The sequence below is a fragment of the Mus musculus genome, chromosome 2, assembly GCF_000001635.26.
Source record: "Mus musculus strain C57BL/6J chromosome 2, GRCm38.p6 C57BL/6J".
NCBI lineage: Eukaryota > Metazoa > Chordata > Mammalia > Rodentia > Muridae > Mus > Mus musculus.
The window spans coordinates 135,339,350-135,357,537 of NC_000068.7; the positions used below are offsets into that span (position 1 = coordinate 135,339,350).

An 18,188-nucleotide genomic window follows, 5' to 3' on the forward strand; every position below is an offset into this window, starting at 1 on the left:
GGGGATGGAATTCAATTTCTCTGACTTGATAGCAAGTGCTCCTTATCACCTGAACCATCTCACTGGCACTAATACTTTTCTTTCCGTTACTGTGTGCAATTGGTACTGTTTAACAATGCAGTTTCCTGAACAACAGTGACTGTTTCAAGGATGGGAGGTCTGGTGTTTGCTTAAGTTACCTTGTCCAATCTTGGTGTCATGATCATAATAGTTTAATAAAGCAATAGAGAAATTTTAATTTATTTTCTCTGCTTTAAAAAGTGTTACATAGAACTCTGAATTTTAAAAGCCCTGTAACTACCTCTTTGCTGGCCTCATTAGTACAAACAAATCACTTGACGGCTAGTTGGGAACAGCCGACACTTCCTTGGTGCCTTAGGAAGTTAAAATCTTGGTTCTGCTCTTTATTTTTACTTATTTATAATTTTTTTGTGCCGTGAATCAAATCTAGCTTTGATCTGATCCAGGATTTGGCACACACTAAGTAAATACTTCACCACTGAGATCCCAGGCTCTAAACTCTGTTAGGATTTTTAGTCTCAGCAGTTATAATAAATTTAGGGATTTATTTAGTGCACTGACTGTTAAGAAGACTTTGACCAATAACCTTTGTCCACTTGAAAAGAGTCTTGAACAATTCATACTGCTTGTAATTAATCACAGAAATGCACATTTAAATGTCTTCCTATAAGTTAATTAACAAATAACTAAAGCACCCCTTATAGTGAGCTATATAAAAACCAGTCCTCAATAAATCTACTAAAATGGCTTTTGTGAATTAAATTAATTTCAACTCTCTGGAGAGCATTTTAACAAGATTTACCTAAGCAGTAACAGCATTTTGACTCAACAATTTCCTTTACTTCTATCAAAACCATTGCAAAGTTTTCAAAAAATTTGTTATGACAGCCACTAAAACAATTATGTAAAATTCTGAAAATTCACTAGAAACTTAGATGTGTCCAAAGAATGGACTTGTTAAAAATCATTAACTCAGATAAAAGTATTCAAAGGAAATTTATACAGCTGTTAAAATTAAGGACAAAAAAATGCTTTTAAAAATGAGTATAATGTTTATAAAAATGCATTTGAATCAAAAAAGGTAACCAGGTTATAAGCCAGCCTGTTGACAGTATTCTCTCTGAATTTGGGGATTGTAGGTCATTTTATTTTTTATGTCTCCAAATTATTATAATGTCTATTTCTTGGTACAGGCATGAACAGTGGGGGAAATGGACTAAATTATTATACAGTCTTATTCTACAATTTCCAAGCACAAATGCACTCACCTGTGTGGTTTTGCCCATCAGATCTAGCTATGCAGATAAACATGGGCATGTATGAGTACAATGGGAAGAGCGGCTATAGGCTGAAGCCAGAGTTCATGAGGAGGCCGGACAAGCATTTTGATCCATTTACTGAAGGAATCGTAGATGGGATAGTGGCCAACACTCTATCTGTTAAGGTACGTATACTCACATCCTTACCACCCCTGGTCCCCACCCCTATGCTCGACACCCAAGTCCCAAATGCATCCCGAGAAGAGGCTGAAATATCACTTATTCTGCATAAAGAAGGTTTTCTGTCATTAAAAATTTATGAGCTAGGAAGGCTCCTTCATACATCTTTCCTTTTAAGGATCAAACACTCATTAGAAATTTCCCCCAGACAACATAGAAATAAAGGAGCTGAGTCTCATTCTTAGGATGAGGATAAATGAAGCTGAAGAAATAGATGAAGTAGCCACTTCCCAGAGGCAAATCTCTCTGAGTGCAAGTATCCCACGGAGAAACGGACAGGGAATCCAGCTGTCTGTCAGAACATCTTCCAGTCTTCCCTTCCCCAGGTCTCACCAATTCTAATTATTAAATATTAAACAAAAGCTGTCAGGTTACCATAGTATGGTTTATAATCTACCAGAGTATCCAAAGATGTAAAAAAATTTTCAATAATCTTAAAGGGTTGTTTTCTTCACTATGTATCTTATCCTAAAAATGAATTCCAAATATTCTTATTCAGTGTTTGAAATAGATGTGAGAAGAGACTTTTTTTAGCTGTCAAGGAGTATTTTAATGCCATGAGAGGGCTCCATTTTTATAAAGAACTTCCCCATGAATTCTGGTAGCATGTGGTTGTTGAAACTCGAGTGTTATAAAAAGTAAAAGTTTACTTTTTAAAGTCTCATTTATATTGTGTTTCCATGAATATCTCTATGACTAATAAACTTCCAAAGATAAACATATATGCATTTTCAGATTGACCTCAACAAAGTCATGTGAAAAACTTGTTCACACAATCCTCTGACAGTTTAATATCTAACCCAAACACTCCAGAAACACACACACACACACACACACACACACACACACACACACACACACACACACACCAGGGCTTTGCACCTGCTAAGCAAGTGTTCTACCATTGATCTACATCTCAAGCGCTTAGTCTTTGAGAGAGAGTCTAGCTGTGTAGCCCAGGCTTGGCTTGAAGTTGCAATTCCTACAGTGCAACCTACAGTGCTGGGATGACAGGTCTCTACCTTCAAACTCAGCATTTCCTGTCAGTCCCTAATTCTCCTAAAAGTGAGCCACTTTATATTAAAGTTTCAAAATGTAATTATATCTTTAGAAGTTATTTAAAAACCACAAATTATAGAGTGAACTATGCAAAAACAGTGCTGTCTGTATTTGAGAATCTGTTTTCAGCAAATGATGTTTAACTCCTGTCAAGAACAGTTAAAACACACTCTTGAGATACACTACACAGCATGCAGTGACAGAAAACTAATTTTAAGCATTCCTGTCAATTGTTCTAGCTGACTCAGTCTAGCAGTAGCTTGCTCTTATTCAGATCTATCATACTTCCCATGTGTCTTTTTGTTTATTAATTTTCTGATGAAACTTTTTCTCCAACAGTGGAGACAGTTATAAAACCATGACACAGATACAGAAAAGTTGGGGTGAAGGAGAAATAGTTCCATTTACTCTGTAGTTTATGTCCAAAATGTAGGGCACTGCATAGAGTTCCACCTGCCTCCCTCATCACGCTAAGCCTGGAGTCGAGTTCCTGATGGCTCTGTGATTCCTTTGTGTGGGTCTTCTGGCAGGGACTTTACAGTTTCTTTACAGTTTCAGATCTACAAGCTATTATGCTGATATACTGTCCCACTGGACTAGCAATAGAACACTGAGGCTTGGGGACATTGCCATGTTAGGGCTCTGCTTTTCATCAAACAACATGAGCTCCCCAAACTTCAGGGCATATGAATCCCTTGCAGGACTCACTTCACTGAAAAGTTGGTTTTTTTACAATTTTTTTATCATATATTTTCTTCATTTACAATTCAAATGCAATCCTGAAAGTCCCCTATACCCTCCCCCGACCCTGCTTCCCAACCCGCCCACTCCCGCTTCCAGGCCCTGGCATTTCCCTGTATTGAGGTATATAATCTTTGCAAGACCAAGGGCCTCTCTTCCCAATGATGGCCAATTAGGCCATCTTCTACTACATATGCAGCTAGAGACACGAGCTCATAAGGTACTGGTTAGTTTATATTGCTGTTCCTCCTATAGGGTTACAGAACCCTTCAGCTCCTTGGATACTTTCTCTAGGTGCTCCATTGGGGGCCCTGTGAGCATCCACTTCTGTATTTGGCAGGCACTGGCATAGCCTCACAAGAGACAGCTATCTCAGGGTCCTTTCAGCAAAATCTTGCTGGCATATGCAATAGTGTCTCCGTTTGGTGGTTGATTATGGTATGGATCCCCGGATGGGACAGTCTCTGCACAGTCACTGGAAAGTTTTAAAGATGTTGTACAAAGCCTCCCAGGAGGTAAAACCCAAGTTCAACAGCAGTGATTGATTGCAGGTGTGGACTCACCAAGCTCATCCTTGCCTTTCCTCCTCTCCAGTTAGCCATCTATAAATTGTTGGCCCACTTTGGCTCCCTAATGAATAGTTCAATATTGTGGAGTTGAATGAGAGTTTAAGGCTACATATTCACAAAACATCTCCCACATCTTCCTCTCTGTGTAACCAAATTGTCAACATCCAAGGGATCCATCAACCGTCATAGAGGTTAATGGAAACAGATAAAATGTCCGTATACTTCATTCCAGACAAAGCAGCAGGAACAGGGGATGATGGAGCAAACCCAGGTTGTGTGTTTGGAACAAAGTCATTCAACAGTGTTCTGAGCTCACCCACGACAGGGACAGGACTTCCAAGACAGTGGCTAGGGTAGAAATCCAGGACAGTGGTGGCAGAGGCTTACTCAGTGAGAAAGGGCAAAGAGCCTGCTGATGTGGTCAGAAATCCTGAAGGAGGCAGGAACCTGGAAATCTCCTTAGTTGGCCCTGTGTTATTGTGTCCATTACTCTTTAATGCAGATCCCCAAGATGTTGACAACTGGATTTAGATAGGTGAAAACATGGGAACTGTTATAGGGTTATGTAGACTTAACCCTTGTTTAAATAGGTGACTGATTAATTCTGTAACTAGACAAAGGACTCCCACTGTTGTACAGATGGCTAGCTGGATGAGGACAGAGGTCATGATTACGTCCAAGTGACTTTCAAGGATGCTGCTCACTTACTGCTCCCATATTGCTCGATCTGATTGGCTCCTAACCTGCCCATTCTCACCCAGTCTCCTCAATCAACTCTTTAAATGGAAGAGGAATGATGTTTCTAGTCTTCCCTTTTATTTCATTGTATGATTTCCCACTCAGGCTGCCTTGGACTGTCTCAGTGTTGTCTCCTGATGCTGTGTTACTCATTGTTCAAGACTTCCTGATATTTTTCTAGATTATTTCAGGTCAGTTCCTCTCTGATAAGAAAGTTGGGACTTATGTGGAAGTGGATATGTTTGGCTTGCCTGTGGACACAAGGAGGAAGGCATTTAAAACCAAGACATCCCAAGGAAATGCTGTAAACCCTGTCTGGGAAGAAGAACCTATTGTATTCAAAAAGGTGGGTCTCCTGCCTGTTGCAAGAGGCAAGTTTATCTGGGTGTTTTAAACAGAGGAAAAACAAGCAGTTATTTGGTTATGGGTGTATAAAGCAGTTGTATTTTGAAGGTTATCATAAAAGCTTTAATTTTATTTTCCTTAGTATTTAGCACTATTTAATTGTATGAATGTATAGCCTGTGTATAAATCTGTGCAGCATATAAATATCAGAAGAGGCAAGTGGATCACCTAGAGATGGAGTTATAGAACCTTGTGAGCTGCCATGTGGGTGCTAGGAACTGAACCTGGATCCTCTTTGAGAGCAACAATTATTCTTAACCTCTGAGCCATCTCTCCAGCCCCTTATTTTTAGGACTTGATCTAATATATCACAGTAGCTTCCTGTGAAAACCTATACACATAATGATGTGACCCCCTGTCTGAGTTCAGGGAACTTTCTTCATTGAGGGTATATGTGCAATAAGAAACTACCCTTTGGTTCAAATGCTCCTCAAATGGTACTAAGCACAGAGATATACCCAAATATAGCAATTTCTGCTTGCATGTTTTCTTACAACACAGAGAGGCAACTTAACTTTTAACCTAAATTAACAGAGTAGATACTCAGCTTTGGAAAAAGCAGGGCCAGCTTTTCTAATGCTTTTCTGGTTCTTTCTAGGATTTGCTTACTCTTATAACCAGAATCCTTCATACCCCCACAGGTAGTTCTACCTTCTCTGGCCTGTTTGAGGATAGCAGCATATGAAGAGGGAGGCAAATTTATTGGCCACCGGATATTGCCTGTGCAGGCTATTCGGCCAGGTATGCATAGCGTGGGGAGAGACTTTTATTAAAGAATGACATGGGAACTGTTGCTCCTCTGTGACTGTGTTGTATAACAGAGGCGTTAAAACTGCTCAGATCAGTCTGGTAGTCTTGCATGTTTGTCATGTTGCTGTGCTGTAAAAGTCGACTTTAGCCACAATACTTGTTCATAACAAGCTGCCTAAAACCTCACATACAAGGATTTGCAGGTCCCAATTCATGAGTCCTGGGGGTTAGCGCTGTGTATTAGTTTCTTTTTTACTATATCATGAAAATACCTTGGTCAGACTGCTTTATAAAGAAAAGAAGTTTATTTTGCTCACAGTTTTGAAAGCTATAAAGGTTGAGATCTGATCATTTAATCAGTTTTTCCTCTGGTAAAGGTCTAATAGTGGAGGCTTCCGAGGGGAAGTAGGCTTAGGGACCTCCTCACCAGACAGGAAATCAGAGAACTGGGTAAGGCCACACTCAAGTCTTTTTAATGAGAATGTCTCTCAAGAACCACCTCTGGCAAGACCTAGTGGCACAGGCCTATAACTGCAGCTGTGCAGAAGGCAGCAGCTGGATGGCCACACAGCCCTCCATTATGGGAACCTGTGAGACAAAGCAGATTGGCCACAAGATAAAGGTTGACTGGGCTAGCCTGAGCTCATGGGAGACCAAGCACATTGGCCACAGCATAAGAATTGGCTGGGCTATCCTGAGCTCAGTGTATGCATTTGGGGTGCCATATGAGGTCATTTTTTTGTTTCATTGTGTTCGTTTTGGGGTGCATGCTGAAGTAGTGATGGCACCCAACATAGGGACTCCTTTTTCCAACCCACAGGGAAAAAAGTACCTAACTCTATATGTGTGTGTTCACTCTTTGCTTGCCCCAAAGCACTAATATCCCGTGGACAAAGCAGATCCCCAGCCACAAAAATCATGTCAAGTATGATTTATTATAGAGGACACATTTGGGTCAGTAATTCAAACTGGGATGTACAGTTTGCAAGGGGGAATGTGGTCACAACAGAAAAATAAAAATAAAAATAAAAGCAGAGCCATCAGTGTTTGAATTGTGTGATTAAGATGAGAAGAAGGTGGCCTGTTTGTAGAGCACCACAGGTATGAATGGACATAGCTCGCACTGGGAAACCAGCAGGTGACACTTGTGCTTGTCACCCTTCAGGCTATCACTACATCTGCCTGCGGAATGAGAGGAACCAGCCCCTGACGCTGCCAGCTGTCTTTGTCTACATAGAAGTCAAAGATTATGTGCCAGACACGTATGCAGGTAAACAGTGCCACCTGGGTCACCTGCATTCCCATGGCCTGATGGAAAGCTAACTGGGCCAACACTGGGGCCTTGGGAGCCCCATAAACTCTTCTTGTGTATGGATGCGGATGTTTAACGGTCAGCTGTTTGAACCTTTCTGTGTCCATTGGAATCCTAACCAGTATTTAGTCTATTTCCACATGGGCAGTCTCATCCCCGTGGGACCAACACTCCCTAATCCCTTCTGCCCCCTTCCATGATTGTTTATCTAGGTCTGTACAATGAATTTGCCTTCGCTAGTAGCAGATCTCTGATCCATTCTATGGATGGAGTCCTAAATTAACAGGAATTAACTTAGCCAGAAGTCACATTTTTAAATGGATTGTTTGTTTTTTGTTTATTAACCATGGGTCCTTGGAGTGAAAGACACTGGCCATTGGTGGACATTGTGACAAACTTGGGACACATGTTTTTGGCCCAAAGGTGGGCAGCTGTAACTCTCTGCCTAGCCATTGCCATGCAAATGGCACTCAAATTGCCAAGTCTTTGATTATTGTTCCAATAATCTGGAAGACAGACTTTATTTGAAGAGTCTCTGTTTATAAAGCACATTTAACCAACTAAGCCAAGTATGAAGACCACTGCTAGGATAGACAAAACCTTCAAAAAGAAGGTGGAGAAGATGCAATTGGGGGGTTTTATTTGAAATACTCATCATTGGCTCGCAAAACTGAGGGACTATGACTTCTCTCAGAAGTTTTATCAAAATCCTGACCCATGTGAAATTTCAAAACATGGAATATCTGAGTGGAGAGTTGCAGGGACAGTGGAGGAATGCTGATGCTACATGGATGAGTGGGATGGGGAGATGAATTAATGCACATGGATAGATGATGGCTTGTATGCATAGATGGTCTCGTGGATGGACAATGGAGAGTCAAATCCTCCAGAAACCTTGTCTACAGTGTCTCATCCCTGTTTAGATGTAATCGAAGCTCTATCAAACCCAATCCGATATGTCAATCTGATGGAACAGAGAGCTAAGCAGCTGGCTGCGTTGACCCTGGAGGATGAAGAGGAAGTAAAGAAGGAGGTGAGATGGGATCCAATCTCAATACATGACTGTAACATGAGTTCCACATCTACCTGCCCACATGGGCACTATTGTATCACACCCCAGACATGGCACGCTGGGATACACCTTCATGGATTTCAGCCTCAAGTTAGAACACTTTACATGAGTCACCAAAATTTCCACATTTTTTTTCTCTTTAGCATACTTTAAACTTATCCTGTGGTTGTAGTGAATGGTGCATATCTTTTCTAGAGGTTTCTGGGTCGATTTAGCAACTAAATCACTAGGAAGTGATCATCATTAAATCATTGTATCTTCTTTTCCTTTTAATTGGAAAATGAATGGTTTTCCACGTGATTTGTGATATATTATAATACAGAAAATACCTGCCAAGGGCTAGTGAGAGGCTTGGTGGGTAAGGGGGTCTGCCACCAAACCTGACGACCTGAGTTCCATCCCTGAGACACATACAGTAGAAGGAGAAAAGGAATTCCTCCAAGTCAAACTCTACATGGGCGTCATGACATGCATATGCTCACACACCTGCCAGGCCGGGCTCATTGTTGCAGCTCACAGGGGCACAGCAGTGTAAGCACTCATCACTACAAGCCTTCCTCTCACGACTGTCTGGGAAGTATGACAAAGGTTATCGTAAATTATGTTTTCCTTTTCATTGGACACTAAAACATTTTATTTAACTTCCTCCCTGATCTTCTCAGTAACTCATCAGTGATTTAAAAGTGTACAGTTCTATCTCCAGGTATTTGTGTAGCCTCTGTGGTTTCTCTTGCAGTTGGTTTTTTAAGTTTCTTGCTGTGTGCTCTGATGAGCTATCAAAGGTTGTTTCGATTCGTGTGCATTTGGTAAGACTATGGTTGTGGCCTAGCATATCTTAGAGGAGGCTCCTTGGGGTGCTAAGAAGATTTATTTATTTATTTATATTTATTTTTGCTTCTTGTTCTTTTGCTGAAAATAAATGGTTTATCCAGTGTAATATATTGTTTGGGAACAAAATAAAAAGGGGGGGCCTGGGGCCCTGGGGAAGAACGGAAGGAAAAAGATGCCCACACCCTTCCAGAGTTTCCCTATTCTCTGGTCAGTCAGGCGTGGGAGGGCTGCTATCTACCCTATCCACTCATCCCTCGGTGGGCATTCCTCTATCCCACTCTTCAGGGGGTGGTCAAGGGGCAGCCCTGCCTGGGGACAACCCCCCCCCCCAAGCTGCTTTGCTAAAGCCACCAGGGTTGTGGGAGAGAGTGAAGAGGGAAGAAGTTTCCAACACTGACCAGAGTGCGCAGTGGAACTTGAAGGAGCAGAGCAGAGACTCTATAGTTTTATAGAAATGCAGGGGAAAGAGAGAAGGTTAGAAAGGAAGAAGAGAGAGAGAGAGAGAGAGAGAGAGAGAGAGAGAGAGAGAGAGAGAGAGAGAAAAGACAAAGAGAAAGTGAAGAGGAGAGATAAGTGAGAGAAGAGAGAGGTGAGAGGACAAAGGAATAAGAGAGCAAGGTGCAGGCTGAGCACCCCTTTTTATGGTCTTCACTGTTGCTAGGTAACTGGGGAGGAGTTTAGCCTGAAGGTCAGAAGCTTGGGCCATTGCTTACATGACTACTGACCATGCTTCTCTTGTGGGGACTGTGGGAGGTGGTACCTTAGGCAGGGGCCGGAGTTCCAGGAGCATGAGGGAACGCCTACCATGTCATGTAGGTGAATTATGACCATCGGGGTTCAGACCTCAGCTCGACTGGAGACCAGCCTGCAATTCCCCACAATATATCCCAATTATAATTTTCCCTTCCTCTGCTCCTTCTATCTGGATTTTTCTATCTTCCTATCTCTTTCTCTCTCATTCAAAAATTAATATGATTCTATGAGACAATAATAAAATATAATATAGTAAAATATAATAAGATAAACCAAAAATTGGCACTTCAGAATTGGACAAAACAAACAGAAGGAAAAGAGCGCAAGAGAAGGCACAAGAATTAGCGACCCATGTGTTCACACACTCAGGAATCCCATAAAAACTCTAAATTGGAAGCGATAGTATATATGAGGATAAGCTGTAGGGTGCCTGATTATGCTTGTCTGTTAGCTGCTGTGGCCAGAGAGGAGTTATTCACATCAAAGGCCCACTAGCAGGCTCCCACAGTCTTCAGCTCTTCAGCTGAAGCAGCCACTGGTGAAAATCCCATGATGGAGCATCCTGTTGATGGTGCCTCCCAGCTTGTTTCTCTGTCCCCGGGCAGATTGTCTCTGTAAGGAGATGGATGGAGGCAGTGGAGAACCTTTCCTATTCTAATCCTCCTGGCTCCTTCAGAAGCTTCATTTTGTACCCAGCATCACTTACCAAGAGCCGGTCTCACATACAAAGAGCCTGCTTCTGGAGGATAAAAACAGTAAAGCGTGCAAAAAGCATAGAAACTGAGATGTAGGTCAGAACTAATTTTGTTTCTCCTTTTTGATAAAATGATTAGAAATGTACAGTTCTGGTTAAGTTGAGATTATTGTGGACATTTCCACTATCTATGAGAAGCTTTAAAATCTCAGACTCCACATTACTCTCATGGAAAATAAGAATACCACCATACTGCCCTACCCACTGCCCATAAAGGTGTCTAAATCCTCCATGGCCTTGGTTTTGAAACTGAAGAAATATATACATATTTATACACATACATATGCATATATATATACACACACACACCTATATACATACATATACAGAGCCTTGACCATGAATAGCTGGGACAAGACAGTACACTTAGGATGCACACTCATCTGAATGAGGCCTCTCAGAATAAAAGCAGCCATAGTTTTAACAGAAGAGTCTATGTAGGACAGGTTAGGTGCTGGAGACCCTAATTCAGTAGCAACAACATCTTCCATCTGACTGTTTGAACATAATGTCTCTAAAACTCCTTTGTATTTGAACATAAAAACATCAGTGAACTGTAAAACATTACTAGATTTCTAATAGGATAATGAGTTACCTTCTTAGGATAATTTTTAAATCTGAAGTCTCCCCCTGGGTTCAGTTAACAGGCATTAATTATATACCAACTGAAAAAGGCATAATTCAAATTCTCTCCTTAATAACCTGCGTCCAGACTGAGATGTTCGTCTTTGTGCAATATGAAAATTATGGTTGGACACTAGAAGGTTGCATGAGGCTTGCTGCACGCAGTTTCACTGTTTTCCTCTTTTTCTTCTCATTTTGTTTTTGTTTGGTCTTCTGTTTTGTTTGTAGTGAGCATACTGCTGCATAGCCCAGGCTATACTCAAATTGTACATCTTTCTGCATCTTTTTCCCAGGTTCTGGGATGGCTGGTTGGTCCCTAGGCACCTGAGTATTTTTCTCACTTTAAAAATCACTGTTCAGGTTGTTGGTCAACAATGTTGCAGAATAAAAACAAAAACAAGACAAAAACATGATCTCAATCCTAGATAAATAAGCAGCTATACGTATTTTGCTAAAAATCTAATTAAAATTGAATTAATTAAAATTGAATTATACAACAAAAAAGAAACTCTTTAGTAATACATAGGCACTGTCAGTCATTGATACAGGTAATACTAGGATGCTGTCTGTGTGTAATTTAGTCTACAATTTTAATAAAAGTTCAAAGCCCAGATTATTTTCTACTTTTAAAATATATCTATAAAGAAAAAACTGTGACTCAATATATCTGCTAGAAAATATTCCATACAGACTTTAATGTCAAAATATAACATTTGAGCTTGAGTGTCACTCTGAGAATGGTATGTCCAAAGCATGGGGATAAAGGTTCTCATGGCTGTTCACACATGTGTGTGCACACTCATGGCCCACAGAGTGCTTGCTGAGAGGTTAGTTTGTGGGGATCTGCCATGCTCTCCGGTCGAGTCAGTTTGACAAGCTGAGAGGCTTGAAAGCTACTCACTCACGAGGCAAAAGAGTTTCACAGAAACTCGCTCCTGGAGTCTGGCGTTCTCTCTAACCCATACATTAATTTTCCATTCCTGCATTAGTCTAGTGTATGGATCCACGTGCTCTCCTTTAGTATTACCCTATTATAAGTGCCTTTTAATATTGAATTCTGACATAGCTAAAGCCAGTGTTCCAACAGTCCTAGAACGTCCTTGAGCAAGACCTTGGGCTTGGAATTCAGTACTGCCCTATCACTTTGAGTAAAAGTTAGGTCACTGCCCTTCACAGGAATCTACCATCACCAAGGAAGAAAGAAGTTTCTGACCGTAGGAGAAACCAGAATAGATATTTAGAATTATAGCTGAGTTACACCTTTATACAGGAATTTACAATGGTTTAGGAAGTAGATCCGGCTGTGGTTTTAGAGTATTGCATTATTCATGAGATGGTTAGCTAGAACGGAACTCCCTAGTTAGAACCATGACTTGGGTGTGAAAGCCCTTGCCCTAGGAGTGAAAAGATCTCACACCTGGCTTCTAAGACTATAGCTGACCTTAGATAGGGCTGACTTTGTCTCAGTTATTTTATTGCCCAGTTCCTGCCAGTCTTTGCGTTTTCATTCCTCTGTTCTGTGTATGAGTCATTAAGCATCCGGTTACCTCATTTGTACCTTGTGGGTATGTAACCCAACTTCTTTATTGTCTTCTGTATAAAAAGTCTGATGCTCAACTTGACATTACATTCAGATCCAACACAACCTCTCCTGTGTGCATCTGTCTGTCAATTCATCCTACGCTTTGCCCACCCGAGACTTGAGACCCATTTCACGCAGACAAAGGGGCCCAGAGGGTCTGCGACAGGGATCATTTCTCTTTCCACAATGTGGAGTTTCAGGGTTTAAACTGAGGTTTTTAGGTGTTGTGACAAATGCCTTTACCAGCTGCGCCTGATAGAAATCTTCTAATAAGTAATGTATATTATAGATTAAAAACACAGCAGGCAAATTCCCTGAGAGAAAGGGGACCACACCCCAGGGAAGAAGTGGGTTCGTGTCCTCCCCAGCGGCTATTTTGGATGAGGTACTAGGAGCCATTACAGGTTAGGCTCTAATCATCCATATTAGACATTGGCCCAAGACCATATGTCAAGAAGTTAGGATCTGACAGTTGGGGGGGGGTACTTCTTGTTTTTAATTTGTGTGTGTGTGTCTACAGTGATCTAGCAGCATATCAGAGGACCAGGGAGAAAGTACATGTAATAAACACTGCTGCTTTCCATGTACCTGGTAGTTATATTAACGTATTTGTCATTTTGGTTTGTTAGTTGGTTTTTGGTTGGTTGGACAAATATTTTCCCATTGAAATATATCCCAAGCTATCAATTGTTTACGGATGGCCTTGAATTCACAGTGTAGCCTGGATGGCTTATGAACTTGTGATCCCCCTGCCTCGGTCCCTAAGTAGCTAAGATTGCAGGCAGGAGCTGCCAGCCCCTCCCTCTTTCATGTATTTCTTAAGGTATCCATCATTTCTTTTAGCAGATAAGGAGATGTAGGTACTCAAGTGCTAGATTTCTTGCCCAGAGTTACACAACTTGTAAACAAAGGAGTTGGGATGTGATCTCTCAACTCCTCGTGTATACCAGAATGTCTCCAAGTTTTAGGTCGATCAGGATAGGATGGTGACATGCTGAGCCTGATTCAGTGGGTCTGGGTGTGGGCCTGATACTCATACTGACAGAATCTCCTGGCCTGTGGAGCATACTATGCGTAAAACACATCTACACCACACCACCACGTGACAAATCTGCAGCGTTCTGGAGACTTGTTAGCAAGGAGGGGTTCTTCCTATTCTCCCGGACAGCAGCGTGTCTGTGCAGATGAGCACATCTGGATGTTGTGACAGAAGGAACAAGACCTCCACAGGCTCAGGGCAGACAAAACCACAGCATAAAGCAGTGGGGTAAGGCTCCTTCCTCAGAGGAGCTATGGACAATTGATAGCTGCCAAGGGATGGAGAGTCAGTTGTCTCTAAGGGTTTGGCCCTGGTGAAATCTCCAAACTCCTTTAGATGGTGCCACTCCCAAGAGTATATGGGCATCACATATTGGACTTCCTGAATTTTAAAGACATGAAGAAATGAAGTTGGGTGAGGAAAGGGAGATATAATGGGAGCAGTTGAAGGAGGGGAAAAATATGAACAAGACACATTGTGAGAAATTCTCAGAGTCAATAAGATTGTTTCTGTAAAAAAGAAAAAAAAATGACAGTTTCCTTTTCATCCCTCGGCTACTTAGCTTTGACATGCCACTTTCTTTGACTGCCCTAAGGCAATCAGAGTAGCCACCATTTTTAGAGGAGGAAACAATTGCTTGTAATTGTGGAGCGATCTAATTAATTAAAAGTTAGACCTCACAAGAAACCCCGAGAGCCACTGGAACTTCAGCAAATCAACCACTGGTTTGCTCCAGCTGCTTTCACAAATCTCTATGTGTGTGCTGACACTTTTCAGTGGGTTGCAACTCAGGACTGTGTGTTCTAAAGTCCTTCTAAAACACTGGAATCATTGCCCACGCCACACCTGATGGCAGACGAAGTACAAAAGTGTGACTCTCAGTTAAGGAAGGCTTTCCCCCTGCTCTATTGCATTAAAAATCACCCACAGATCATGATATAATGCCAATTCATTAAATCTTGGACAGGGCATAAAATTCTGCATTACAACAACCTTCTTGGTTTGGAGTAGCAGGGCTCTCAGTATTTACCATGTTTCAGAATCATCTGGGTGTGTTCTTCTACCACCCATGCGTGGTTCCCATCTGATGCAGATGGTTTGGAGGAAACCCTGGCATTTAGATTTCTAAGGATCTGAAGTGATATTGGTGATGGTCCAAAATTCGCACACATTTCAGAGTCTTTAATGCCTGTGGCCTTTGTGATTTTTTTCACATAGACACTGACATGTGTATAAAGTAGTCAGCAGGGTCATGTGCACTCTTATTTAATAGCTTTCTAATCCCCCAGTTGTGGTAACGAGTCAACTGTAGAAAGAGAAGCAGTTTCATTCATTCCATTCACGAATTTACTCATTACGGATTCATTCAAATGCTTTTTTTTTTCTGATTTCAGCATAAGGTTGAGCATATACTATAGTTTCAGGACTTTGCCAATGAAGTGTACCTACTACTTATATACCAGCAGGAAACTGTAGGTGAACATATTCGTCCATCCATTCATTTTTTGAATAAATGTTATTTTAATGCTATACCTCAGATACTATGCTGGAATGTGTGTGTGTGTGTGTGTGTGTGTGTGTGTGTGTGTGTGTGTGTGTGCGCGCGCGCGCGTGCACGCGCGCGTTATATGTATTATCAAATCACATGTACATATGCATGAGTATGGATATATATGTACATACACAGCCCCTGAGAAAAATCATACTTTGTCTTCCTCACTTCTGAACCAGAAAGTGATGTCAGTTAATAAAAGTTCACACATTAAACTTGCAGTGGTCACTCCTAGGTCAATATGTGGTGGGAATGATAGCTTTGTCTAAATTGGGGTGCAGCCTTCATGAGAGAAGAGCCCTTTGGATTCCAATCTAGTTACTACTGAAAGAGCTTGCCAGACATTGATTGCAAAAGATATCAAACTAAATTTACGTATCAGGTGTTCATTAAGACATTTGAAAAATGAGGCAGGAGATGAGCTCCATGGTTAAAATCCATGCTGCTCTTGCAGAGGACCCAGGTTCAGTATCTAGCACCCATATGGGGACTTAAATCTATCCATGACTATAATTCCAAATGACCTAACGCTCTCGTCTCCCCTCTAAGGGCATATATGTAGTGCACATAAGCACATATGGGAGATAAGTAAATGAATAACCCCTGTTTTTTTAAGCCAAAAACTAAAGACAGGAGACAAACTTGCTCACGACGTAAAGCCTTTGCCCATCACTTGTGCTGCCAGACTCTTCAAGTACAACTTGAACTTGAAAGAATCTTAAAACTGATACTCTTATCTCAGTCCACAATTAAGTGGCATTCTTCGCTTGATAACATATAAATTCCTCTGTCCACTTATCTATTTTTATTTTTCAATGCATTTCAAAGTGGGCTGCAAATGCCGGTGTGCTTCCCTCCCACGCACTTGGAGAAGACCAACCAAGATGTGTGTTTTTCAGGACTGAGCCTGAATTTCTTAGGGATGGGACAGGTACAATAGCTCGGTTCATTCAGCTAGTGGAAAGTTTAGGTACAACTTAACTATACATCCTGAAAAGCTGCTTCAACCAAAATGCTGCCTCTAACAAGGCCATAAACACTGCCCACATCCATCCTCAGGAGACTGGATGGCACACCCTGAAATTATAAATCTCCTTCATGGTGTTCTGGGAAAGTGGCGAGCCTTTCCCCTACCCACCAGGGTCCAAGGCAACATGCTGTCATCCTAAAACCACATGAAAGGGACAGTGTGTTTTAATGAATTTTACATCTGTTTATTTACTTAGTGTGTGTGTGTGTGTGTGTGTGTGTGTGTGTGTGTGTGTGTGTGTGTGTGTGTTGTGAGGTGTGCATACATGATTGTGCCTCAGAACAGGTATGTAGGTTCCGAGGAAAGCGCTGATATTTGTTCCCTCCTTCCACCATGTGGGGCCCTGGGCTCAAATATAGGTAGCAAGCTTGTTGGCCTTACCTTTACCCACTGAGCTGTCTTACCAGCCCAGGAATCAGGAATAACCAGTATCCTCTAGTGACCTCAGTAACATCTCCTCTACTAACCCCAGTAACATCTCATAGTTGAAAGATATTTTACTTTCATGTTAAACATCCCACAGATTTTTTTTAAAGCTATGTATTCTCAGCCGCTTGTTTTGTTTATTAAAGCCAAAATTTCTGTGTCCAGGTCACAAGTGTTTTTCATTTATTTGTACACCGTACCTTCTACAAAACTTATAAGAACGGAGGTTTACTGATTTACATGTGGTATAATTTCAAAGAGATTGTGTTTACCTTAACTCTTGGAAAGAAAGATTTAATTTTTAAATATGAAATCAATTTTAAAAGCCATTTTTGGCCTTATTTTAAAGAAAAATATACTGTAGTAATTCCATATGCCCACTAGGTGGCAGAGGTTACAAGCAAAAATCTAGTAAGAGCAACTGAAGTTCCACCATATGACCCTTCCTTAATTGAAATTCATGTTAATTGGATCCCAGTGGCCTTCCAATTAAGTTTATAAAAAACATATCTTTGGTGCCTTTATTTATTTCATAATTTCTAGCACTTTGGGGAAGGATTTCTCCTTGTTTTGTTGAAACACATGAAAGTAACTGTCATAGAGAGGCCTGGAGAGAAACATAGTAAAAGTATTGATTCCTTTGAGCTGGACACAGAAAATTTGTGTTTTGCATTAAAGCTCACACATCTATGTGATGGGAAGGACTTGAGTTTCTCAATTATTTCAAAAAGTTAAGTTTAGTATTTCACAACTGAAGGTATTTAACCGTATTATTTATTTTATATTTTATTATTTGCATGTCATTCTAGTGCAACAGGGTGAGTTCTTTGGTAATTCCCTCATCTTTCTGTGTGACACTATCTTAGCCATAGCTTACTGTTGTATTAATGTTCACCTAAGCTGCCACTGTCATAGAACACAGAATGCCTGCTATTAAAACTATTCAGACCTTAAACTATCATAAGTTCTCAAGTCTCCTATCTGACCTCTGGCTTACTTTTAATAGAGTTTAGTGCTGACTTTCAATATCATCTTTGATTACTCAGCCATGGTGCCAAAAGGGCAGCCCACCTGGCTGGGCAGAGATGAAGCCAAGACAAAGCACCATCCAGCCCACAGAATCCCAGCCTCTCCTGTTATCAGTTTCCCCAATGGGGAAACTGGGGCTTTTCTACATATCCCTTGGCAAAACTGTCAGACATCAGTCTTTTGTTGTTTGCCATCATAGATGCTCAGTACTGTATCACATTTATCCCCAGAAAAAAAAATCCTCAGAGGCCCCTGGGAAATTTGACTACTCAAAAATCTTGTTAATCAGTGCCTTCCTTGCCCTCTTCTCCTGACGCATGTCTGGCAGGGTGGAGGAAGCGAGAGCTGCACATTTGTTGGCTCCTGGCCTAGGTCATTTCCAGACACAACATCCCTTTAGCA

The 18,188-nt window shown here is 41.2% G+C and overlaps 1 protein-coding gene across 3 annotated transcripts in view; it reads left to right on the top strand.

Moving 5' to 3' along the window:
- The window catches only part of Plcb1 (phospholipase C, beta 1), a 689,095-nt gene that overhangs the window by 553,186 nt on the left and 117,721 nt on the right, over nucleotides 1-18,188 (top strand). For all 3 annotated transcript variants that reach the window (NM_019677.2, NM_001145830.1, XM_006498930.3), the window contains 5 exons: nucleotides 1,311-1,465; nucleotides 4,809-4,973; nucleotides 5,674-5,773; nucleotides 6,948-7,052; nucleotides 8,018-8,127. In NM_019677.2, the coding sequence (NP_062651.2) occupies nucleotides 1,311-1,465; nucleotides 4,809-4,973; nucleotides 5,674-5,773; nucleotides 6,948-7,052; nucleotides 8,018-8,127 (635 nt within the window). The remainder of the gene's footprint in view (nucleotides 1-1,310; nucleotides 1,466-4,808; nucleotides 4,974-5,673; nucleotides 5,774-6,947; nucleotides 7,053-8,017; nucleotides 8,128-18,188) is intronic.